Source organism: Carcharodon carcharias (assembly GCF_017639515.1).
Source record: "Carcharodon carcharias isolate sCarCar2 chromosome 27 unlocalized genomic scaffold, sCarCar2.pri SUPER_27_unloc_2, whole genome shotgun sequence".
Lineage (NCBI taxonomy): Eukaryota > Metazoa > Chordata > Chondrichthyes > Lamniformes > Lamnidae > Carcharodon > Carcharodon carcharias.
In genome coordinates this window covers 1,843,428-1,868,788 of record NW_024470635.1, presented here as the reverse complement: position 1 = coordinate 1,868,788, position 25,361 = coordinate 1,843,428, and the positions used below count along the sequence as shown (strand labels likewise).

At 44.9% G+C, this 25,361-nt stretch overlaps 1 protein-coding gene and 1 long non-coding RNA gene across 3 annotated transcripts; both read left to right on the top strand.

The window, feature by feature from the left end:
- The first annotated feature begins 6,302 nt into the window (after positions 1-6,302).
- Positions 6,303-8,861, top strand: LOC121273876 (zinc finger protein 239-like). Its single transcript, XM_041181026.1, has 2 exons — positions 6,303-6,367; positions 6,755-8,861. The coding sequence occupies exon 2, from the start codon at positions 7,583-7,585 to the stop codon at positions 8,702-8,704; it is 1,122 nt and encodes a 373-aa protein (XP_041036960.1). The 5' UTR covers positions 6,303-6,367; positions 6,755-7,582; the 3' UTR covers positions 8,705-8,861.
- A 13,234-nt stretch (positions 8,862-22,095) lies between these two features.
- LOC121273879 lies at positions 22,096-24,963 on the top strand. 2 transcript variants are annotated; one of them, XR_005942099.1, is made up of 3 exons: positions 22,096-22,157; positions 23,347-23,448; positions 24,382-24,963. It is a non-coding gene; the product is annotated as an uncharacterized LOC121273879 (long non-coding RNA). The 2 variants fall into 2 exon arrangements; XR_005942100.1 differs by having other exon boundaries at positions 22,117-22,157; positions 23,355-23,448.
- The last annotated feature ends 398 nt before the right edge of the window (positions 24,964-25,361 follow it).

Below are 25,361 nucleotides of genomic sequence, written 5' to 3'. Positions count from 1 at the left end.
ATTTGGAATGGTAAAAAAAAAATGTGTTCAACACCTCGGGAAACTGAAGCACATTGACACACACTGAGGAACACACACAGACATATACACGGAGAATGACAGGGGCCTAAGGAGAGACAAACACCCAGAAAACAAGGATGTCACCAAATTGGCTGTTTGTTCCATTTCTGACTGCAGATTTGGTGAATGTTTGCAGATGAACAGAAATGAAGGAACGCGGAAGTGAAGTGGGAAAAAAGACAGGAGTGTTTGGAAGGTTTTGATTCTATTTAACCAATAATTAATTCTGGAGATACCAAAAACGCAGTTGGCAGGTATGGGGGGAAATCCCAGTAGGTTTCGAATCCATCTCCTTAACCACTCAGCCCTGACTACAAACATTAGGTAAACCGTAATGTTGTTCAAATAAAACCGGAGAATGGTTACAACAGAGAAAGCTGGACTCGGTCCCTGCCAAATCCGGTCACCCTGCAATTAATCCTTGTTCTTCCGACCAAAATGAAGCACTGCAGGCATCAGCTACCCCAAGCACACCTTGACGGATTTGTTGTAATGTCAGATGAGTGGAAATGTTTGCTGCTGTGGGACTTGAACCCATGGGTTCCTGAAAAAGCTGGAGTTCGAAATCGAACGCCTGAGACTGCTCGACCACTCAGTACGCCACTGTAACCATTGCCTTGAATGATATCAGCATTGAATTAGAACATTACAGGAGCATAATTTGAACCATTTTGTCACTGGAGCCACTCAGTATTAGAGAAGCAGAGCCAAGGTTACACCACAGATAGAGGCCATTTGGCTCAGTTCATAGGGACATAGGAGTTATGAACAGGAGTCGGCCATTCAGCCCTTTGAGTTTGCTCTGTCATACAGTAAGATCATGGCTGATCTGGTTGTGATCTCAACTCCACTTTCATGTCTGACCCCATAACCCTTGACTTCCGTGTCTGTCAAAAATCTGCCTAATTTTTCCTTGAATAAATTCGGGGACCCAGCCTCCACTGCTTTCTGGGGAAGATATTTCCACAGACTAATGGCCCTCGGTGGAAGAAAAAAACATCCTCATTTCTGTCTGAAAAGGGAGGCCTCTTACTCTTCTGGAAACTAACTCACGTAGTCCCACTCCCCCGCCTTTTACCTGGAGACCTGCACTTTCTGGCCAATTCTCTTTTGAAATCCGCGATTGAATCTGCCTCCCGCACACTCGCAGATAGTGCATTCCAGATCCTAACCACTCACTGTGTAACAGACACCCCTTTGGAATTGTACACTTTATGTGATGTTGCATCTCCTCATTCTTCAGACCAAAATCAATCACTTCATACTTGCTACATTAAATTTCGGCTGCCTCTTGCCCACCCAAATGGATTTATTGAAGAGCCGGAAAGGAGAACCAACTCAAACTAGGAATGAAAGAGTGAGAATGAAAGAGGAAGCGAAGTGACGGGTTTTGTAGATCCCAAGGAAAAGAGACTCCACGATCAGTTCATTGTGACAGTTCACACAGCAACAAGAAAACAATATTCCATGATGAGAGCCAAACCCGGGCGGCAGGAGTGGGAGCGCCAAATAATAGCATGTTTAGTTCAAACACAGAAGACTTGTTCAGCCAATAACAGCATCGAGTGTGTTAGACATGAACATGAAGTGAACAGTGAGGTGAAATAATGCCACAAGCTGCGGTTGTACAGCTTCCAATTTCCAAAACCCACCAACCTAATCAATGCGGCTCTACTGAAACTTTCAAGGCAAATATTGATTCTTTCTAAGGTGCTGTCCCCAGAACTATACACAGTCCTCCAAGTGTGATCTAACCAGGGCTTTGTATAGCTGTGGCAAACCTTTCCCTCCTTTCTATAACAGCCTCTGTTAAAGGTTGAGCAGCAAGGGGAATTCGATTGTATTTATCGGCTGAGAAAAATGGGGACATACTTGATCAGAATAAACATCATTTAAAAAAGTAAATTGTAAATAATAGCTTAAATAAATATTTTTTGATTGAAAAACAGTATAATAATCCCCAGTCCAACTATTTGTGTCATTGGGTCAAGGAAATTTTGTTGGCACTGAAGAACTTAGCAGACCGGGCACTGCAGAAGCTCCTACTCATCTTTCAATGCTTTAATTTTTTTCAAACAAGTACAGAGTCAGGGAAAAGAGAGTGGGAAAGGAAGAAGGAACAAACGGTTTTGTGAATGGATGGAAGGCTGGAGTGGTTAAATGACAAAGAGGATGTTGGTCCAAGGCAACATTGGGTGATAATGAAATAAGGAAATAAACTAATGAGACAAGTGAAAGAAAGGACAGGACTAGAGGAGGGATAAATGTTCACAGCAGAAACATAACCAGCACCTACTGTCTGAAAAAAAATTGTAGTGATGGTTATTATCTGTAATTCTTGAAATGAATGTTGAGTCTGGAAAGTTAACCAAAGATGAGCTGCTGTTCCTCGAGTTTCCTTTGAGATTCATTGGGACAGTGCGGGAGGCCGAGGACAGAGAGTTCAGAGTGGGACTGGGGAAGAGGAGAATTAAACTGGTAAATGCTCAGAAGCTCAAGGCCACACACACAGACCGAATAGTGATGTCTCACAAAGCAGTCACCCAATCAAGAGTTAGTCTCCTCAGTGTAGGGGAGGTCATACTGTGAGCAGTGAATACAAAATATTAAATTGCAAGGACAAGCAAATCACTGTGTCACAAGCAAATCAGTGTATCTCGGGCCCTGGTACATGGGGTGGGAGGAAGGGAAATGGCGTTTGCTCCATCTGCTGTGCTTGAATCGAAATGATTCACAGTGTTGTTCAAAAAACACAAGAAATAGGAGCAGGGCTAGACCATACGGCCCCTTGAGCCTGCTCCACCATTAAATGATCTTTCACGTCAACTCCACTTTTCCACCCATCAATTCCCTTAGTGTCCAACAATTCCTGCATTTCCATGTGAATATACTCAAGATGGAGAACGATAGGTTCAATTCAAGTTTTAATACAGGAGATGCACAGTCAGTATGGAGATGACTTCCTAATTCTTCCTCTAACTACTCCTGCTCCCTCTCTCAAAGTTTACATTGTCAATTCTTCCCCCTCCTTCCAATTCCACAGTGAGATTTCTCCCCCAACCAATTCCACACTGACATTCATTCCGCCTCCCTCCAATTCCATAATGAGATTCCTTCCCCCTCCCTCCAACTCCACACTGACACTCCTCCCCCCTCTCCAGTTCCACACTGACACTCCATCCCCCTCCCTCCAATTGCACACTGTCACTCCTTCCCTCTCCCTCCAATTCCACACTAATACTTCTTCCCCCTCCCTCTAATTCCATACTGACACTCTTTCCCCCACCCTCTAATTCCATACTAACATTCCTTCCCCCTCCCCCACTTTAATCTCCTGCTGTCACCTTCCTGCGCTCACCATTACTCACTGCCTTCTTGATGAGGTTTAAACAACTGATTGCTCCTGCACACTCTGGGAAAGAATTCCTGTACACAATGCGGAGTCGTGTTTAATCACTTGATAGAGCAATAGGAGCAGGCAGGAAACAGCCAAGGTGTGTGGGAGCACCAAAGGACAAGGAGAGGCCGGAGCTGTGCTGAGGGGGTGAAGAGCAGCCGACAATGGTGTTTCATGTCTGTGGATGTGTCGTGGGCCAGATCAATGGGATGTTTTGTGGACATCCCTGAACTCAGAGAAATATATTGCTGCAGAAAACTAATGCAATGTTTTATGTTTCAGACAAGAATATTTAAAAAGCTGTACCTCCAGCATTGTACTCAATAACCAACATCAGCCACCGATGTGTTCTTGTGTCATTATGTTAGCTCCTGTTACATGAACAATGAGAAAGAGATTTTGCTGAGAACAAGTATCATAAAGTTTATTCATAGGGCAACTACATACATGACAACTCTATCACTGACACCTATAGGTCTGGGCTGTATCACTGAACAGGCTGATTGACAAACTGACTTTCCTGATGGATTCCAAAGTGCAGGGGCTGTCATTCAAGGTGGGACTGGTACTTATATACAAGAATGTCACACGGTCTGATGTCACAATATCACTTGGTCTGACGTCACAATACCACATGATCTGATGTTACAATATCGCATGGTCTGATGTCAGAATATCGCATATGTATTATGTTACCATCAGCTCTCTTAAAGTTACATGCCTGTCTGATCATAGATACATGCGATATTACATGACCTTTCCAACGTAGATTATTTGGAGAGAATGGTGAATTTGATGTTCAAATTAGCTCAGACCCCATGTTATAAAATAGATATAGGAACATTGTACAAGGTACAAGAAATATTTGCTGGAATGATGCAAGGACTGGCAAGTCAGAACTATCAAGACTGAACAGGTTGAATATGTTTTCTCTGTTAATGAGAGGGCAGGATGGCCTTGTCGAGGCCTTTAAGGTTCTGAAGGAGTTTGACAGGGGAGGTGTTTCTACCTAAGAATCAGCAAGAATAAAAATAAAGGCAAAGTACTGCGGATGCTGGAAATCTAAAACAAAAACAAAAATGCTGGAAAACTCAGCAGGTCTGACAGCATCTGTGGAGAGAAAGGCAGAGTGAACGTTTCGAGTCCACATGACTCTTCTTCAGAATAAAAATAAGTTAGCCACCAATAAATCTAACGTGCAATTGTGGACCAACTTCATTAACCAGAGATAGAAATAGAAAATGCTTCAAATACTCAACATATTTGGCAGCATATGTGGTTTGAGAAACAGAGTTAATGTTTCAGGTCTGTATACTGATGCAGTGCTATTCTGATGAAAGGTCACAGATGTATTCACAGATACTGGCAGATCTGCTGAGCGCTTTGAGCATTGCCTGTTTTTGTTTCAGATATCCAGTATCTGAAGCACTTTGCTTTTTTTTTAACTGGGGTTTTTTAACTGGGGAATATTATGAATGTGGAATTCATTAGCAGAAGGGTTTGAGATTCCTGTCTTAGCTGTAACTCATGGATAAAATCCCACCATGAAGAGATCATTCAGCAGCTGAAAGTGGAAATAGAGTCACTGTATTTACTGACACAGTAGCACAGTCACACCAGAGGGAGACCAATTTGGTGCTTTGAGAGAGACGCTAGCATAGTGGTAATGTCATTATGAGAATTAATACTTGAGAGACCAGCTAATCTTCTGGGAATATGGGTTCAAATCCCACATCAGCTGGTGAAACTTTAAATTCAGTTAATAAATTCTGGATTTAGAAGCAAGTCTTAGCAATGGCGATTATGAAACCATCGTTAATTGTTCTAAAAATCTATCTGGTTCACAAACGTTCTTTAGGGAAGGAAATCTGCCCTCCCTACCTGGTCATGTAAATCCAGACACACAGTATTGTGATTGATTCTTAAATACCCTCTGAAATGGCCCAGCAAGCTACTCAGTTCACGGGAAAATCGGGATGGGCTTTAAATGCTGACCCTGCCAGTGACACCCACATCCCATGGAAGTTTTAATGTCTTCATGTGGGCCGGCCTGTTAACACTTCAAGTTTAGACATATAAGGGTTTTGATCCTGAATTGGTGCATTATTAACAGGCAAGACACAGTTTAAATGTTCTGTGTATGGGGGGGAGAAAAATCACTGATTCATCCCACCTGCTGAGTTTCCAGTGAGTTCACATCCAACTGTAGGGCTTTGTTCTGCTCTTAAGCATACCCAGGACATAAATGCCTGTGCACTTTGGTTGCCGTATTCGTGTTTTTAATAATTTTATATCTTGGGCCTATGGTTCCAATTGTAATTGGGTCACAACATCTAATTTTCTATTTAACAAGATGAGGTGTCAATGGCAGGCCTCTTACGCAGCATTCACGGCAAATCAGAAAATGCCCTATATAAAAACAAAAACCTGCGGATGCTGGAAATCCAAAACAAAAATAGAATTGCCTGGAAAAACTCAGCAGGTCTGGCAGCATCGGTGGAGAAGAAAAGAGTTGACGTTTCGAGTCCTCGTGACCCTTCAACAGAACTAGGTGAATCAGAGGAAGGGGTGAAATATAAGCTGGTTTAAGATGTGTGTGTGTATGTGGGGGGTGGCGGTGGTGGGTTGGGTGGGGGGAGAGAAGTGGAGGCGGGGGGGGGTGTGGTTGTCTGTGACATCTTTTGATGATCTGCTTCTATCACTGCTTGTTTGTCCCTACAGTTTTTCCAGGTAATTCAGAATATGCCCTATCTTCACTACAGGAGCACTCGCGCAGACGCAGTGATGAGTTGCGATCTGAGCACGCGCAGTGGGCGTTCCATTTGGCGCATGCGCATTGTGAGTGCTGCAGTGGTTGGGAGGTGGTTGTCTCGGTTCCGGAGCCAGAGAAAAAACGGCCGATGTTTGAGGGTAATGGAACCGGTGGAGTGGGTGGGGAAGGTTCACAAACACCCAGTGGCGATTCAAAGCTCCGAAAAAAGAACCAACTGATTCGGCGCTTCCACTAAAACAGGGCGACAAATGCAGGGCCCCATCTCCGCTGACAGCCCCGGGTTAACGGCCGCCATCTTTATCACTGTGTGCAGCAGGGCGCATGCGCGGTCATCCTGGTCCAGGTAGCAGGAGGAGAGAATGTTGTGAATTTCTACCCTGGACTGACAGGGATGGATTTTGGAAACTCCTTTTACAGGGGGTTAGACGGGGAGGTTTGGAACACAGCAAACTCAAACCCAGAGAAACGTTTGTCTCTTCTCATTGTTTGTTCTTAGGCTGACAGTGCTGCCATTTTTTTGACAGGATAGTAGAAGAGCAGTTTTGAAGGTGGAAAACTCAAACCAAACATCAGATCAAGATCTGCCAGAGTCACTTGATTCATCATGACCTAACCGTATGTTTGTTTTATGTGTGCTGAAAGTCTGTGACTGGCATTAGCGAAGGGCAGGAAGGGATTTGAAAACAAGGATGAGAATTTGAAACTGAGTTCCTGTTTGACCAGGAGCCTTTGTAGGTCAGTGAGGACAGGGTGATGGGTGAACGAACAGGACTCAGTGCAGAAAACATAGACAGTGGAGATTTAGAAAATCTCAATTTTCTGACAGTTTGAATGTGGGAGGCCATCCAGAAGTGAATTAGAATAGTCAAATTTGCTTCACTAATGTCCTTCGGGGAAGGGAACCTGCCACCCAGTCTGGGTCTACACAAGATTCTGGCATCTATTGAAGGACAGAAAGAGGGAGAGAAGAGAGAGACTGAACAGAGAGGTGGGAGCAGCAGGTAGTGAAGGAGATGATCTTATTACCCGCTTCTCGTCAAGAATTCTCTTGGAATCTCCCTCCATCTCCATCCAGGGTAGCAGGACCATGTGAACCAGTTGGGTTTTTATGACAATCCAGGTTTCATGGTCACTTTATCCTCGTGCCGGCCCCATAAATTACTAGATTCATTCAGCTCAATTTCACAACCGCCTTTGTGTATTTGTGGGTTCTCTCTCACTCCATTTTTTCCTCTTTTAAATCAGTTTCAGAAGGGGAGGATTTGCAGTCGGGAAACTGAAACCAAACATCACATCAGGATCTGACGGAGTCGTCCAATTTATCGTAACCTGAATATCATTGGATTTTGAACATGGAGGGAAAAAGCACCGTTCACAGTGGGGAGAAACCGTACACGTGTTCTGTGTGTGGACGAGGCTTCAGCCGATCATCTGGCCTGTCAAAACACAAATGCAGGGACAACAGGGAGAAACTGTGGAAATGTGGAGACTGTGGAATGGGATTCAAATCCCCGTCTAAACTGGAAACTCATCGGCGCAGTCACACTGGGGAGAGGCCGTTCACCTGCTCTGAGTGTGGGAAGGGATTCTCTCAGTCATCCACCCTACTGAGACACCGACAAGTTCACACTGACGAGAGACCTTTTAAATGTTCCGACTGTGGGAAGTGCTATAAAAGTTCGCGGGAGCTGATATCCCATCAACGTGTTCACACTGACGAGAGACCGTTCAGGTGCCCTCACTGTGGGACCGGGTTCAAGACGGTAACTCACCTCAAGATACACCAGCGAGTTCACACTGGGGAGAAACCGTTCACCTGCTCTGAGTGTGGGAAGGGATTCTCTCAGTCATCCACCCTACTGAGACACCGACAAGTTCACACTGACGAGAGACCTTTTAAATGTTCCGACTGTGGGAAGTGCTATAAAAGTTCGCGCGAACTGATGTCCCATCAACATGTTCACACTGACGAGAAACCGTTCAGGTGCTCTCATTGTGGAACTGGGTTCAAGCATTCACCTCAGCTCACTGTACACCTGCGAGTTCACACTGGGGAGAAACCGTTCACCTGCACCGTGTGTGGGAAGAAATTTGCTCACTCATCCAACCTCCTCTCACACCAGCGAGTTCACACTGATGAGAGACCTTTTAAATGCCCCGACTGTGGAAAGTGCTACAAAGGTTCCCAGGAACTGGTTGTCCATCAGGGTGTTCACACTGACAAGAGACCATTCAAGTGCTCTCATTGTGGGACTGGGTTTAGGCGATCATCTGGTCTGATTGTTCACCAGCGCACTCACACCGGGGAGAGACCATTCAGCTGCTCTGAGTGTGGGAAGAAATTCACTCGGTCATTCCACCTGCTCATACACCGGCGAGTTCACTCTGCGGTGAGGCCATTCACCTGCTCCGTGTGTGGGAAGGGATTCATTCAGTCATGCCACCTGCTGACACACCAGCGAATTCACACGTAACTACTTGTGATGTGATTTTGATGTTAATCACATCCGGGACTGAACTATGGTCACTGCGGTCTGTTTCTGCTGATGCTAACGAACTCCGGCCTAGTTATAGATGTTAATATTCTGGGTAAAGAAAAATAAATTACCTCTCTGTTCAACACACATTAGAGTGTCGAGTGTTTCTAATATCTCAAATACAAGTTACTTCCTTTTGAAGGGCTCTCCCTCTCCCCCGTCTTCTCCATCCTCATCTCCAACAACAAGTGTGAGAAGCTCATGGAGCTTCTTTGTCACTAAGATTGAGACAATCCAATCAGCTGCCTCTGCTGCTTCCCTCCCTTCCGCTAGCCCGCCAGGACAAACTGTCTCTGAAGTTCCTCCATTTGCAAGCCCTGAACTCACTTCTTTCTTCAGTTTCTCTCCCACCTCCGCTCATGTCCTCTCTGTGCTCACCTTGTCCATCAGGCCCACCTACTGCTCCCTTGGCCCTTTTCCCTGTTGGCCAGCCAACTTCTGCATTTTAGCTGGTATTGCTAACAATTCTCTCTTCTGGTACCATCCCTCTCGCCTTTAAATCCACCATCACCCATGCACAAAAGAAAACCTTTGATCTCATTGTCTTCACAAACTGCTGCCCCATCTCCAACCTCCCTTTCGTCTCCAAATTCCTTGTACTTGGTGTCCCCCAAGGATCTATCCTTGGCCCCTCCTATTTCTCAGCTACATGCTGCCACTCGGTGACATCATCCAAAAGCACCGTGTTAGTTTTCACATGTACACTGACAACACCCAGCTCTACCTCACCACTCTCCCTCTCCATTCCTCCACTGTTACTTAATTATCAAACTGCTTATCCCACACCCAGTACTGGATGAGCAGAAATTTCCTCCAATTAAAAATTGGGAAGACCAAAGCCATTGTCTTCAGTCACCACTACAAATTCCATTCCCTAACTACCAAGTCTATCCCTCTCCCTGGGAAATGTCTGAAGCTGAACCACACTGTTCACAGTCTTAGTGTCTTATTTGACCCCCCAGATGAGATTCTGACCACATAGCCACACCATCACTAATACCAGATATTTCAATCTCCACAATGTCGCCTGTCTCCACCTCACACCAGCTCATCTGCTGCTCAAACCCTCATCCATGTCCGTGTTACCTTAAGACTTGATGATTCCAATATATTCCTGGCCAGCCTCTCACATTCAGCCCACCCGTGCGGAAGCGTGAGATCATCCAAAACACTTCTGCCCATGTGTTTTTTCACACCAAGTCCTGTTACCCATTACCCCTGTGCTCACTAACCTACATTGGCTCCTGGTGAAACAATGCCTCGATTTAAAACTCACATTCTAGTTTTCAAATCCCTCCAGAGTCTCGTTTCCTCCTATTCCTGTAATCTTCATACCTTCTTCCATCTCCTTCCCTGTCACCCTGACAGTGATACACATCCCCTGGCTGGGATGGTTGTTTCTGCTCATTCTCTTCACTCTATCAGTGTCAGTCCTGAGCCAGGATGAAGGAGAGCTCAAACGTCATTGTGACGTCAGACTGAGGGCAGCATTGAGATCCAGCCCCATGTCCCCCTCCCTGAGAAAACTACAAATCTCAGTGCTCAGACCCAATGGATTCCACATGTGATCTCAGCCAAAAGGCTGAGAAACGATTATGTAACACGTTTATCACTGGGATGTCTCATATTTTGAAAAAAAAACAATCAGACTTATTGATATGGAAGTACCTGATCTAACAGGATGCTGGAAACACTCCTCCGGTCAGGGTGTATCTGGAAAGAGAAACTGAGCAAAAGTTTTAGCTCGATCATCTTTCATTCGAACATTCCTATTCCCAGCATCTCCAGTCTTCTGATTTTCTTTAATCAGTTACAGTTTGACCTTCTGAACATTTATCTAACATCTTATTATCCATTATTCACGTGGATAAAATGGCCAACTTTTAATTCCAGTTTAGCAGTAGCTAAAGTGAAGTCATATTGAAGAGGAGTCATATTGAACTGAAAGCATTAACTCTGCTTCTCTCTCCACAGATGCTTCCAGACCTGCTGAGTGTTCCAGCATGTTCTGTTTAAATTCAGATTTGCAGCATCCATGGTATTTTGCTTTTATTTCTTTGTGGTTAAGTTAGTCTTGGGGTAGATGGTAGGAGGAATAAGGGACTGAAGGAATGGTTGCTAAATTAGCTGACAACACAAAGGTCGGTAGGATAGTAAATTGTGACGAGGACATAAGGAGGCTTCAAAGGGTTAAGTGAGTGGGCAAAGATCTGGTAAATGGAGTACAGTGTGGGAAAATCTGAAATTGTTAATTTTGGCAGGAAGAATAAAAAATAAGCTTATTATCAAAATGGTGAGAGATAACAGCGCTGTAAGATTCAGAGGGATCTGGGTGTCCCAGTGCATGAATCACAAAAGGCTAGTATGCAGGTACAGCAAATAATTAGGAAAGCTAATAGAATGTTATCATTCATTGAGGGGAATTGATTCCAAAAGTAGGGAGGTTAGCTTGAATGAGATCTTCTCTTATTTTTCTAAACTCCAGAGAATAAAGACCCAGTCTATTTAATCATTCCTCAATGGACAATCCCTCCACCTCAGGAATTAATTTAGTGAACATTTATTGCATTCTCTCTATGGCAAGTATATCATTCCTTCAATAAGGAGATCAAAGCTGTACACAATACTCCAAGTGTGGTCTCACCAAGGCTTTATATAATCGCAGTAAGATATCTTTACTCCTATACTCAAATCATCTTGTTACAAAGGCCAACATACCATTTGCCTTCTTGTCTGCTTGCTGTACCTACAATAAATTACCACTGTCAGAATGAACATGGTTCAGTCATGAATGTTATTAACAGCAGCAAAAACAACTTATGTTTATATAACATCTTTCACACAGTCAAACATCCCAAGGGGCTTCTCAGGAGTGTGATCAAACAAACCTCAACGCCAAGGCACAAAAGGAGATATTAGGACAGGTGGCCAAACACTGGGTCAAACAGGCAGGTTTTAAGGAGCCTCTTAAAGGAGAGGAGAGAAAGTTAGAGAGGTGGAGCTAGTTAGGGAGGGAATCCAGAGCTTAGCACCCAGGCAGCTGAATGCACATCTGGCACTGGTGGAGTGATGGGAATCGGGGATGTGTAAGAATCCAGAAACGGAGGAGCAGGAAGATCTCGGAGGGATGTCAGGTGGAGGCGTTTCCAGAGATAGGGAGGGATGAGACCAGGGAGGGATTTGAAAAAAAAAACACAAATTGTCAGAACGGAAAGCAATGTAGGTCAGTGAGTAATGGGTGAAAGTGACTAACTGCCAATTAGGATACAGGAAGATGGAGGCAGAGTGACAATGTCACTGGACTAGTAATCCCGAGACCCAGGCTGACCTTCTGGGTTCAAATCCCAGACTGGTGGAATTTAAATTCAAGGAATAAAATCTCAAATTGAAACCTTGTAATTGGACCATGAACCCAACATCGATTGTTGTAAAAGACCATCTGGTTCACAAATGTCCTTTAGGGAAGGAAATCTGCCGTCCTTACCCAGTCTGGCCTCTATGTGACTCCAGCCCCACAGCAATGTGGTTGATTCTTAACTACCCTTTGAAATGGCTGAGGCAGCCACTCAGTTCAAAGTACAATCAGGATGGACAACCAATGTTGGCCTTGTCTGCCCAATGTCCCATGGGAAATTTTTTAAAAGGCACCAGTGTTCCGGATTGACAGCGGGTGGAATAGGAGAGGAGGGTTAGGATAGTCCTGGAATAGCCAGAGTGAGAAAAGGCAGGAATGAGGGTTTCAGCAGCAAATAGCCTGAAGCAAGAGGAGAGATGGGATGTGTCGCAGATATGGAAGTTGAGAGAGAAAACTGTTCACAATATCAACTCACCACCACCTTCTCAAGGGCAACTAGGGATGGGCAATCAATGCTGGCTGAGCCAGCGAAGCCACATCGCTAAATGAATAAAGACAAAATAGTGAACATGTGGATGTGGGTGACTAGCAGTTTAGTGAGAGTAGGGAGATAGAGACAGTTTGTCCCAGTGGGTTAGTGGAAGGGAGGGAAGCAGCAGAGGCAGCTGATTGGATTGTCTCAATCTTAGTGACAAAGAAGCTCCATGAGCTCCTCACACTTGTTCTTGGAGATGCGAAAGGAGGAGGTGGGGAGACCCCTTGAACCAACTTGCATTAGAGTTCCTAAAAAGACTCAATATACTGTGTTTAACATAGAATTAGTATAGTTGACTTTTATCCAGAATATTAACAAACTCGAGGCCAGTTCTATGTATGAACATTGGCAGAAACAGGCCCCAGTGAACTCGGTGCAGTCCTGGGTAACTAACAGCAAAATCCAATCACTGCTGTCACTTGTGAACTCGCTGGTGTCTCAGCAAGTCATATGACAGAGTGAATCCCTTCCCACACTTGGAGCAGGGGAACGGCCTCTCCCCAGTGTGAATTCGCTGGTGCTTAGTGAGTTGAGATAACCACCTGAACCGAGTGTGAACTCAGGTCCCTCAAGCTTTTACAGCATTTCCCACAGTCTGGGCATTTAAAAGGTCTCTCCTGAACGTGAACTCGCTGGAGGGATAAACCAGGAAATCCCTTCCCACACGCAGAGCAGGTGAATGGTCTCTCCCCAGTGTGAACTCGCTGGTGTTTCCGCAGGTTGGATGTATTAGTGAATCCTTTCCCATATGTGGGGCAGGTGAACGGTCTCTCCCCGACACAGTCTGACTGTGTCAATGGGTTTCTAGTTGAGACGGGTAATGGAATTCCTTCCCACAATCCCCACATTTCCATAGTTTCTCCCTGTTGTGACTGTGCTTGTGTCTCAACAGGTCAGATGATCGGCTGAAGACTTGTCCACACACACAACACGTGTATGGTTTCTCCCCACTGTGAACGGTGCTTTTTCCTTCCATGTTCAAAATCCAATGATATTCAGGTTTTGATAAATTGGGGACTCTGTCAGATCCTGATGTGATGTTTGGTTTCAGTTTCCTGACTGCAAATCCTCCCCTTCTAATGCCAGTGAAATTGATTTAAAACAGAAAAAAGGGAGTGAGAGAGAACCCACAAAAACACAAAGGCAGGTTGTGAAATTGAGCTGAATGAATCTGGGAATTTGTGGGGCCGGCACGAGGAAAAAGTGACCATGAAAACTGCTGGATTGTCATAAAAACCCAACTGGTTCACTAATGTCCTTCAGGGAAGGGAACCTGCCACCAGTTTGGGCCAAAGCAAGACTCTGGCTTCTACAGGAGGATAGGGAAGGACAGAGAGAGAGAAGAGAGAGAAAAGAACGAGAGTGAGAGCGAGAGAAGATGAGGGATTTTACATATCTACAGCTCATCAGAACTTTGACAGAATCTCCAAAATGCTCAATATCCATGCATCTATCCATGACAGTATCATTAGGAGTGACCACCGCACAGTCCTTGTGGAGACAAAGTCCCACCTTCACACTGAGGATACCCTCCATCATGTTGTGTGGCACTACCACTGTGCTAAATGGGATAGAATTCGGGGAGGCGATGGTGTGGTGGTATTGTTGCTGGACTAGTGATCCAGAGACCCAGGGTAATGCTCTGTGGACCGGGGTTTTAATGCTGTCATGCCTAACGATGACCATGAAACCATTGTCGATTGATGTAAAAACCCATCTGGTTCTCTAATGCCCTTTAGGGGAAAGAAATCTGTTGTCCTTACCTGGTCTGGCTTACATGTGACTTCAAATCCACAGCAATGTGGTTGACTCTGAAATGGCCTAGGAAGGTTGTAACAAACTGCTACAAAGTCACAAAAAAGGAATGAAACCGGACGGACCACCTGGTATCGACCTCGACACCGGAATCGACAACGGAAATCTCATCATCAGCTCAACCCTGAAAAGCCCTTTCAAAATTGGGAGAGCTGTCTCTCAGACTAGTCAAGTAACAGCCTCATGGAATCATACCTTACAGATAATGTCCCAAACACCACCCATCACCCTCCTTGTCCCAGCGAGAGGACAGGCCCAGCTAGAAGTGGCAGCACAGCAGTATACAGTTGGGAGGGAGTTGCCCTGCAAGTCCTCAACATGAAGTCTCATGGCATCAGGTCAAACATGGGCAAGGAAACCTCCTGCTTATTACCATGGACCACCCTCCTTCAGCTGATGAATCAGTGCTCCTCCATGCTGAACACCACTTGGAGGAATCACTAAGGGTGGAATCACTGAGGGTGGCAAGGGTGCAGAATGTACTCTGGGTGGGGACATCAATGTCCATCACCAGCAGTGGCTCGGTTGCACCAAGCTGGCCGAGTCTGAAAGGATATAGCTGCTAGACTGGGGCAGGTGGTGAGGGAACCAACAAGATGGAAAAACATACTTGACCTCATCCTCACCAACCTAACTGCCACAGATGTATCTGTCCATGACAGCATCAGTAGGAGTGACCACCGCAGTTGCTGTGGAGATGAAGTCCCGGCTTCACATTGAGGATACCCTCCATCGTGTTGTGTGGCACTACCACTGTGCTAAACGGGATAGATTATGAACAGATCCAGCAACTCGAGACTAGGCACCTGTTGAGTGCTGTGGGCCATCAGTAGCAGCAGAATTGTACTTGAAGACAATCTGTAACCTCATGGCCCGGCATTTCCTCCACTCTACCATTATCATCAAGCCAGGGGATCAACACTGGTTCAATGAAGAGTGCAGGGGGGGGCATGCCAGGAGCAGCACCAAGCATACCTAAAAATGAGGTGTCAACCTGGTGAAGCTATAACACAGAACTACTTGCGTGCCAAACAGCATAAACAGCAAGTGATAGACAGAGCTAAGTGACCAATGTATCAGAACTGAGCTCCACAGTCCTGCCACATACAGTCATGAATGGTGGTGGACAATTAAATAACCCACCGGAGGAGGCGGCTCCACAAATATCCCCTTCCTCAATGATGGAGAAGCCCAGCACATCAGTGCAAAAGATAACATTGAAGCATTTGCTACAACCTTCAGCCATAAGTGCCGAGTGGATGATCCATCTCAGCCTCCTCCAGAGGTCCCCAGCATCACAGATGCCAGTCTTCCACCAATTCAATTCACTCCACATATCAAGAAATGGCTGAAGGCACTGGATACTGCAAAGGCTATGGGCCCTGACAATATTCCGGCAATAGTACTGAAGACTTGTGTCCAGAACTAGCTGCGCACCTAGCCAAGCAGTTCCAGTACAGCTACAACACTGGCATCTACCTGGCTATGTGAAAAATTCCCAAGGTAAGTCCTGTACACAATAAGCAGGACAAATCCAACCCAGCTAATTACTGCCCCATCAACCTACTCTACATCATCAGTAAAGTAATGGAAGGGGTCACTGACAAGTGCTGTCAAGCAGCACTTGCTTAGCAATAACCTGCTCACTGATGCCCAGTTTGGGTTCCACCAGGGCCGCTCAGCTCCTGACCTCATTACAGTCTTGGTTTAAACATGCACAAAGAGCTAGACTCCCAAGGTGAGGTGAGAGTGACAGCCCTTGACATCAAGGCAGCTTTTGACTGAGTGTGGCATCAAGGAGCCCCAGCAAAACTGGAGTCAATGAGAATCGGGGGAAAACACTCCGCTGGTTGGAGTCATACCTAGCACAAAGGAAGATGGTTGTGGTTGTTGGAGGTCAGTCATCTCAGTTCCAGGACATCACTGCAGGAGTTCCTCAGGGTAGTGTCCTTGGCCCAACCATCTTCAGCTGCTTCAACAATAACCTTCCTTCCATCATAAGGTCAGAAGTGGCGATGTTCGCTGATGATTGCACAATGTTCAGCACCATTCATTACTTCTCAGGTATTGAAACTGTCTATGTCCAAATTCAACAAGAACTGGTCAATATTAAGGCTTGGGCTGACAAGTGGCAAGTGACATTTGCACCATACAAATGTCAGGCAATGATCATCTCCAACAAGAGAGAATCTAAACATCGCTCCTTGACATTCAATGGCATTACCATCACTGAATCCCCCACTATCAACATCCTTGGGGTTACCACTGACCAGAAACTGAACTGCACTAACCATACAAATACTGTGAAATAGTGCGATGAGTAACCACCTCCTGACTCCCCAAAGCCTGTCCACCATCTACAAGGCACAAGTCAGGAGTTTGGTTGAATATTCCCCACTTGCCTAGCTGAGTGCAGTTCCCACAACACTCAAAAAGCTTGACACCATCCAGGACAAAGCAGCCCATTTGACTGGCACCACATCCACAAGCATTCACTCCCTCCACCAATGACGCACAGTAGCAGCAGTGTCTACTATCTACAAGATGCACTGCAGGAATTTACCAACGCTCCTTCAACAGCACCTTCCAAACCCATGACCACTACCACTTAGAAGGGCAGCAGACAGATGGGAACACCACCAACTGGAAGTTTCCCTCCAAGTCACTCACCATCCTGACTTGGAAATATATCGGCCATTCTTTCACTGTCGCTGGGTCAAAATCCTGGAGCTCTCTTCCTAACAGCAATATGGGTGTACCTACACAACATGGACTGCAGCAGTTCAAGAAGGCAGCTCACCACCTTCTCAAGGCCAACTAGGGGTGGGCAGTAAATGTTGGCGCAGCCAGGGAAGCCCACATCCGGAGAATAAAGAAAAAAAAAATGACCAGGAACTCAATGCTGACACTCAGAGGCCGATTCAGGTCCTGAATTTCTATCCTGGACTGACAGTGGCCGGTTTGGGAAACGGTTGGTACAGAGCATTAGAAAAGGACGATCCAGGTCCTGATGAATTGAATGACTCTGTCAGATCTTAGTGAGATGTTGGGATTGACTTTGCCATCTGTAAATCCTCCCCATCTAACCCCCTGTAAAAGGAGTTTCTAAAATCCATCCCTGTCAGTCCAGGATAGAAATTCACAATATTCTCTCCTCCTGCTACCTGGACCAGGATGGCCGCGCATGTGCCCTGTTGCACACAGTGATAAAGATGGCGGCCGTTACCCCGGGCCTGGCGAAAGGAGAAATCCAGACTTTTTTGGGTCATTCTTTGCAAACACAAGACCGTTACCTTGTTATTTGGGGTCTACGGCCTATATTGTGTCGTTATGAAGCCTCCCTGCCCACTCCGCTGGCTCCATTTCTCCTCACACACCCACTAACCCTGTTATAAAAACAAAAAACTGCGGATGCTGGAAATCCAAAACAAAAACAGAATTACCTGGAAAAACTCAGCAGGTCTGGAGAAGAAAAAAGTTGACGTTTCGAGTCTTCAGTTCCCCCTTACACACACACACACACACACCGTAATGCGCATGTGCAGGAAGCTCCTGCAGTGAGAATAGAGCACATTCTGCTTCCCTTTGAATGCTGGGTACCTCGGCTGCCATTGAAAGCCCCCTTACTTTGAAAAGGAAATTATGTTTTTTGCGATCCGATGACGGTTGGGGCCAGACAGCCAAGATATAACATTATTAAATTAATTGCTATGACGAAAAAGGTGCACGTGCCTCTGTCCCGGGTGCAAATAGCAGCAGAACAATCCCCGACAGTTAGGTGTGAAGTCGCTGGATTCTCAGCAGATGGTGTGAATAAGTGATTTTTCTTCCCATACACTGAACATTGAAACTCTGGCTTGTCGGTAAGAATGCAACAAATCATTTGGCAAATGGTGCTTTTACAGTGTGATGTCACCCATAGGCTTTCAATTCACACTGGGATTTGAAATCCTTCTGACAACAAGTTCTACATTCTCAACCATCCAGTTATCAAAAAAGCGGGTGTTGTAAATCGCAAATAAAAATGGAAAATGGAGCAATTTTCAGCAGACCTAGTGGAGTCTGTGGAGAGAGAAACATAGCATCTCTGGAGAGCTAAACACAGTTTACATTTCAGGGCTATGACTTTCTATCAAAACTGCACTGCATCAGTGCACAGACCTGAAAGTTTAACTGGTTCTCAATTCACATATTCTCCTTGATCTGCTGAGAATTTCCAGCATTTTCTGCTTTTATCTCTAGTGAAAGAAATTGCTCCTGGTTTACACATTAGGATTTGTTAATGACTATCTTACATTTATTCTCATCCACTCACAAATGGAAACATCTTCAATTTGTCTACCTTGTCAAACCATTTCATTATCTTAAAAGCTGCGGTCATTTCATCTCTCACTCGCTATTCTAGACAAAACCTTTTCAAACTGTTGAATCTTTGTTGATTGGTATAACGTTTCAATTATGGTATCATTCCAGTAAATCTTTTTTGCCCCTTCTCCAGTGCTTCTTGATCTATCCATCATATGGGAACAGAGCTAAACTGAGCATCAAAGTCACTATTGCCCCAAATTCCTGGATGTTGGAAGGATCAATAGCGCAGAGGGGACTGTGGTTTCAAGCTGTTATTCACCATCCTCTATTTCAGCAATTCTCCTATTAGCTTAAAATAAGAGGAGACGAAATTAGCAGATACGACGAGCCGGCCTGTAATGTTATGAATCATTTACAAAGTTATTTCTCACCCTTACAGTGAAGCAGAGGGCGTTTTTCATTCTAAATTTGCCAATTATATCACCAACAATACCTGTCAGAGAATGAATAGGTTTCAGCATGGGACAAGTGGAAAGTTCAATTAACATGATTAGCAAGCAGCAAGCAAGTGAATTTGCAATTTGTGTGCACCTTGTTTGTGCATTTTCCATATTACTACTTGAATTGAATACGTCACTCTCTGTCATGAGTATGTTCAAGTTGGGAATCCCTGAATATTTGGACAGTAAGGAAGTCAATGGATATGGGGATAGGGCGGGGAAGTGAAGTTGAGCTGGAAGATCATTCAGTGGTGGAGCAGGCTCGAGGGGCCGTGAGGTCTACCCCTGCTCCTGTTTCTTGTGCTCTTATGAACATCACTGTGAATCATTTCCATACAAGTACAACAGATGCAGCCCCCGCCCCTTTAAGCTCCTCCCTTCCCACTTTCCTGTGCCCTAAACATACTTTCTGGGTGACACTGTGATTTACTTGTACTTTTCACGTTTTGGTATTGTGTATTCATTGCTCACAATGTGATCTGCTCTACACTGAGGAGACTCAATTCAGATTGGGTGACTGCTTTGTGGAACATCACTATTCAGTCTGCAAGTGTGATCCTGAGCACCCGGGCATTTGTTTTTATAATTCTCCATCCCACTCCCAATCTGACCGCTCTGTCCTCGGCCTCCTACACTGTTCCAATCAAGCTCAATGGAAGCTGGGGAAACAGCAGCTCATCTTAAATTCGGCAATTTATAACCTCCCAGGCTCAATATTTATTTCAACCATTTCAGATCATAACCAATGCTCCCACATTTTTCGACAGTAGATGCTGGTAACGGTCCTGCTGTTGCAATGCATACCTCTTCTGGACCTGTCTTTTGTTTCTTCACTTGTCCCATTAGTTTATTTCTTTGTCTCATTGTCACCCAATGTTGCCTCACACCATCATCCCCTTTGCCAGTCAATCACTGCAGCCTTCCAACCTGTCACAAGACCGTTTGTTCTTTCCTTCTCCCCCCTCTCTTACCCCACCTGAAACATTCACTCTGTTTCTCTCTCCATAGAAGCTGTTTGACCTGCTGATTGTTTCCAACATTTTCTGTTTTGAGGTCAGATTCCCAGCGCCTGCAGTATCTTGTTTTGGGGTCACAGTGGATCAGTTTTCTCTTGCTTATTGTTAACTGTTGTTATGACACGACAGGTGGTATTTGCTAGGCTGACCAAAACCACAAGGGAAACTTGTCCACGCTATCACAACGATTCTGCAATTTGTATTTATTACGAGGTTTGTGCACTGAATTCAGAGGTAATGAGTCCACTCACACCTTTAGAGATTTTAAAAATTAAATTAAAACATTTATTAACAAAGGAAAGGAATAAACACACACACAAATGACACTTTCTTAAAATTATAACAAATCCCAAAATTCATGAGTAACCTGACTCCCAACTACTTAACCACTTTAAGGCAACAGTCCAAAATAGACTTTAGATCGAGAGAGGCATCCAGCAAAGTTACCACAAGCTCCCACTCGACAGTGGAATTCCAAAGTCTTTCAATACAACTTTGGTTCCTGGAACAGCAGGCTTCTGAAAAAGTGGTGAGAGGCGTTTCCACAAGTCTGTTCCATACAGTGTATCTTTTAGATCGTACACGGGCACCCTTCATACAACTTTGATCCTTCTTTAAATATCTTTCATCCTCTTTCATCAGTAAATCCCATTGTTCCCACACGTCTTTGGAATTTACTTTTCTCATAGTATAAAAATCTTTCATGTTGTCATTATGGTCTTTTCCTTTTGGGAAAAGTAAACATAATAATCTTGCCGTATTTATCCTGTCCGTTGTAAAACATTATCATGTTTCTCTGAAAACCAAACACTTCTCCGCTTCTCTATAAATTCAAATTTCATTCACACCCAATCTACTGACTTTACCCCAGCTCACTCATGAGCATTTCAAATGCCCTTTTTACACCTAACTCTTTTGATAGCATCAACCTTGCAGTCCATCCGACTCTAATTCAATTAAATCAGGCACACGGAGAACCAATCACACACACACAATATCCCACAATAATATTATGAAAAATATGAGAGTTTCGTGACACTGTTTAAAAGTGAAAATGGAGCTTTAGAGAATGAGACAATAACTCTCACTCTGTTTGACATAAACTCACTGTTAATTCTTCCTCAGTAACAATTGTAAACACAAAGCTTCCAGCCGAGGTTGAACCCAGGACTTTCTCATGTAACGTAAATGTTGTGGGGAGGCAGTGGTGTTGCAATTGGACTGGTGATCCAGGTAATGCTCTGGGTTTGAATCCCACCAGATGGTGGAATTTGAATTCAATAAGTATCTGGAATTAAAAGTCTAATGATGATCAGAAAACCATTGTCGATTGTCACAAAAAAACATCTGGTTCACTAATGTCCTTTAGGGGAGGATATTGTCTGGCCTACATGTGACTCCCGGCCCACAGCAATGTGTTTGACTCTTAAAAATGCCCTCTGTACAAGAGCAATTAGGGATGAACAATAAATGCTGGCCGAGCCAGTCATGGCCACATCCCACAAGCGAATAAAAAACTGTGATAGTCCCCGCACTAGGGAAATGAGTGTGAATCCCCCCCGGACAGAGGGGAACTGACCATCCATCTCTAGCTCTAATTCCCAAACAGAAAATGTTGCCAAGAATCAGCAAATCAGGCTTAGTCTGTGGCCGCTCTCACCATTTGAAAGCGTCACAATGCCCGGCTGATTGACGGCAGCTTCGGGCCAATAGGAAGAGGGGGTGTGACCGGAGGACCGAGCGGTAGCGGCTGGTCCTCCAGCAATCGGAGTGAATGAGGGGCGGGGCCGGGCTGAGAATGAAGCATGCGCAGTGTGAGTAATGGCGATGGAGCGATGCTTTGTTCTCAGATCCGGAATCGGTGAGTGTGTGAATGGTGGAGCAGAGGGAGCAATAGATCCGGACGGTGTGTGGAGCGGATTCGTAAACATGTTGTGTAAGCAGCAAATCTCGGAAAAGAACTTCCCGGTCCCCCGTCTGCACGGACCAGCGGCCGCAACTCCCAGAGTTGGGCCGGGTTATCGGATGCCATCTTTATTAGGGGCTTTATGCAGCACGGCGCATGCGGAGCCGCCATCTTTGTAGGGGGCAATTACATTCCTTAGATAATATCACCAGCTTCAACACCTCTTTGTCCTTTTCTCTATGACATCTTTTGGTTATCTCCACCAATCACTGGCCCTCTATCCAGCTCTACTTGTCCCACCCCCCTTAAACCAGCTTATATTTCACCTCTTTTCTATTTTTCCGTAGTTCTGTTGAAGAGTCATATGGACTCGAAACGTTAACTGTAATCCTCTCCGCAGATGCTGTCAGACCTGCTGAGTTTTTCCAGGTACTTTTGTTTTTGTTTTGTAGGGGGCAATGTTTTGAATCCCTAGGAGGAGCTTGTTCCCCATTGTTCAGAATGGAGACAACTTGTCCATCAAGCTGCAATACCCTTTGAGTGCCAGTGTCTTATTGATGAGGCAGAGCGGTGGTAGAGAAGAAATGAAAAGGAAGTAAATCCTGCTCTTTGGATCCCACTACCCCGTGGGACCTCCTGCCCCATGTGTATTTTGGTCTGTTCAGTCACATAAAGACCCCGGGTAGAAACCCACAACCCTGCCTCCAATGCCTCCAATTGAGGCATTGACGATGATGACGAGGGGCAAGGAGCATGCGCAGTCATCCTGGTCCAGGTAGCAGGAGGAGAGAATGTTGTGAATTTCTATCCTGGACTGACAGAGATGGATTTTGGAAACTCCTTTTACAGGGGGTTAGAAGGGGAGGATTTACAGACGGGAAAGTCAAACCCAACATCTCACTAAGATCTGACAGAGTCACTCAATTCATCAGGACCTGGATCCTCCTTTTCTAATGCTCTGTACAAACCATTTCCCAACCCGACCACTGTCAGTCCAGTATAGAACATGGATTTTGGAAACTCCCATTACTGGGGTTAGAAGTGGAGGATTTACACAAAGCAACTCAGACCAAGAGAAATGCTTATCTCTTCTCAATTTATACCTTGGACAGACAGTAATGTCTTTTGTAAACTTCTTTTGCAGGATAATAGAAGAGAAGAGATGGGAAACCCAAACCAAACATCACTTAAAAATCTGACAGAATCACTCAATTCATCAGGACCTGGATAGTATCGGCCTCTGAATGTAAGTATTGAGTTCCAGGTCATCATCACTCACTATATAAAATATGTTTCTCACTTGCTCCCTCTGTCTCTTATCCAAAATCTTAATCTGTGTCCTGTAATCCTTTTGCAATCAGCTAATGCAAGCATCTTTACTTTATCTACCTTATCTAAACCTACAATAAACTGGTACACCACTATCAAATCTCCCCTCAATCTCCTTTGCTCCAAGGAGAACAACCCCAGTTTTTCCACCCTCACCTTGCAACTAAAATCCCTCATCCCTTGACCCATTCTGGTAAATCTCCTCTGCCCCCTCTCAAGGACCCTCACATCCTTCATAAAGTGTGTTGATCCCTGGTTTGCACAGACCCAGATGTTCTGTGTCCGTGGCTGTGACATCATCACACATTGACAATTACACTGTGACATATTCACACATCGACAATTACACCGTGACATCACCCCGCTCCCCAGGTATTTCCTCAACTGAGATTTTTCTCTGACTCCAGTGCTTCTGATATCTTTCCAGCTGCGGGATCCAGCAGGAGATTTTAAAATTGAAAACCATGAATTTGTTTCATAGTTGAGTATTTTTGACCATTCGTCTAAAATTTCAGCTTTTAGTGCCATGTTCTGTTATCTGAGAGAGTTCCTAGGGCTCTGGGGCTAGTGTGATTCTTTTACTGTGGATCTGAATCCATGTCCATCTACTGCTTTGTTATCAAATTTCAGAGTCTTGTGTTGGCCCAAACCGGGTGGAAGGTTCCCTTCCCTAAAGGACATTAGTGAACCAGTTGGGTTTTTATGACAATCCAGCAGTTTTCATGGTCATTTTTTCCTCGTGCCGGCCCCACAAATTCCCAGATTCATTCAGCTCAATTTCACAACCTGCCTTTGTGTTTTTGTGGGTTCTCTCTCATTCCCTTTTTTCTGTTTTAACTCAATTTCACAGGGTATTAAAAGGGGAAGATTTGCAGTTGGAAAACTGAAACCAAATGCCACATCAGGATCTGATGGAGTTGCCCAATTTATCATAACCTGAATATCACTGGATTTTGAACATGGAAGGAAAAAGCACCATTCACAGCAGGGAGAAACTGTATGCCTGTTTCATGTGCAAACGAGGCTTCAGCCGATCATCTGGCCTGTCAACACATAAAGGCAAATGCAATGGGTAGAAACCATGGAAATGTGAGGACTGTGGGAAGGGATGCAAATCCCCATTGGAGCTGGAAATTCATCTACGCAGTCATACAGGGGAGAGGCCATTTAACTGCTCTGAGCGTGGGAAGTGATTCTCTCGTTCATCTGACTTGCTGACACACTAGCTAGTTCACACTGATGAGACCTTTCAAATGCTCAGACTGTGAGTCATGCTATAAAAGTTACAAGCAACTGATGTCCCATCAGCGTGTTCACACTGAGAAGAGACCGTTCAGGTGCTCTCACTGTGGGATTGGGTTCAAGGCATCATCTGACCTCACTAAACATCAGCGCACTCACACTGGGGAGAAGCCGTTCATCTGCTCAAAGTGTGAGAAGAGATTTACTTTGTCATCCCACCTACTGTCACACCAGCGGGTTCACAGTGGGGAGAGACCATTCACCTGCACCGATTGTGGGAAAGGATTCATGTAATCATCCCACCTGCTGATACACCAGTGAGTCCACACTGGGGACAGATTGTTCACCTGCTCCGCATGTGGGAAGGGATTCACTCGGTCATCAAACCTGCTGAGACATCAGCGAGTTCACAAGTAACTGCAGTGAATGGATTTTGCTGTTAATCACATCCAGGACTGGATCATGTTCATTGGAGTCTGTTTCTGCTAAAGTTAATAAGCTCCACTCATATATAGGGGTTAATATTGTGGCTAAAAATCAAAGAAATCAGCTTTTTGTTGAATGCACACTGTTATTATCTCTCACAGA

Excerpts from the sequence above, each read along its gene's own strand:
- LOC121273876 (XM_041181026.1), top strand. The coding sequence starts at position 7,583 with ATGGAGGGAAAAAGCACCGTTCACAGTGGGGAGAAACCGTACACGTGT.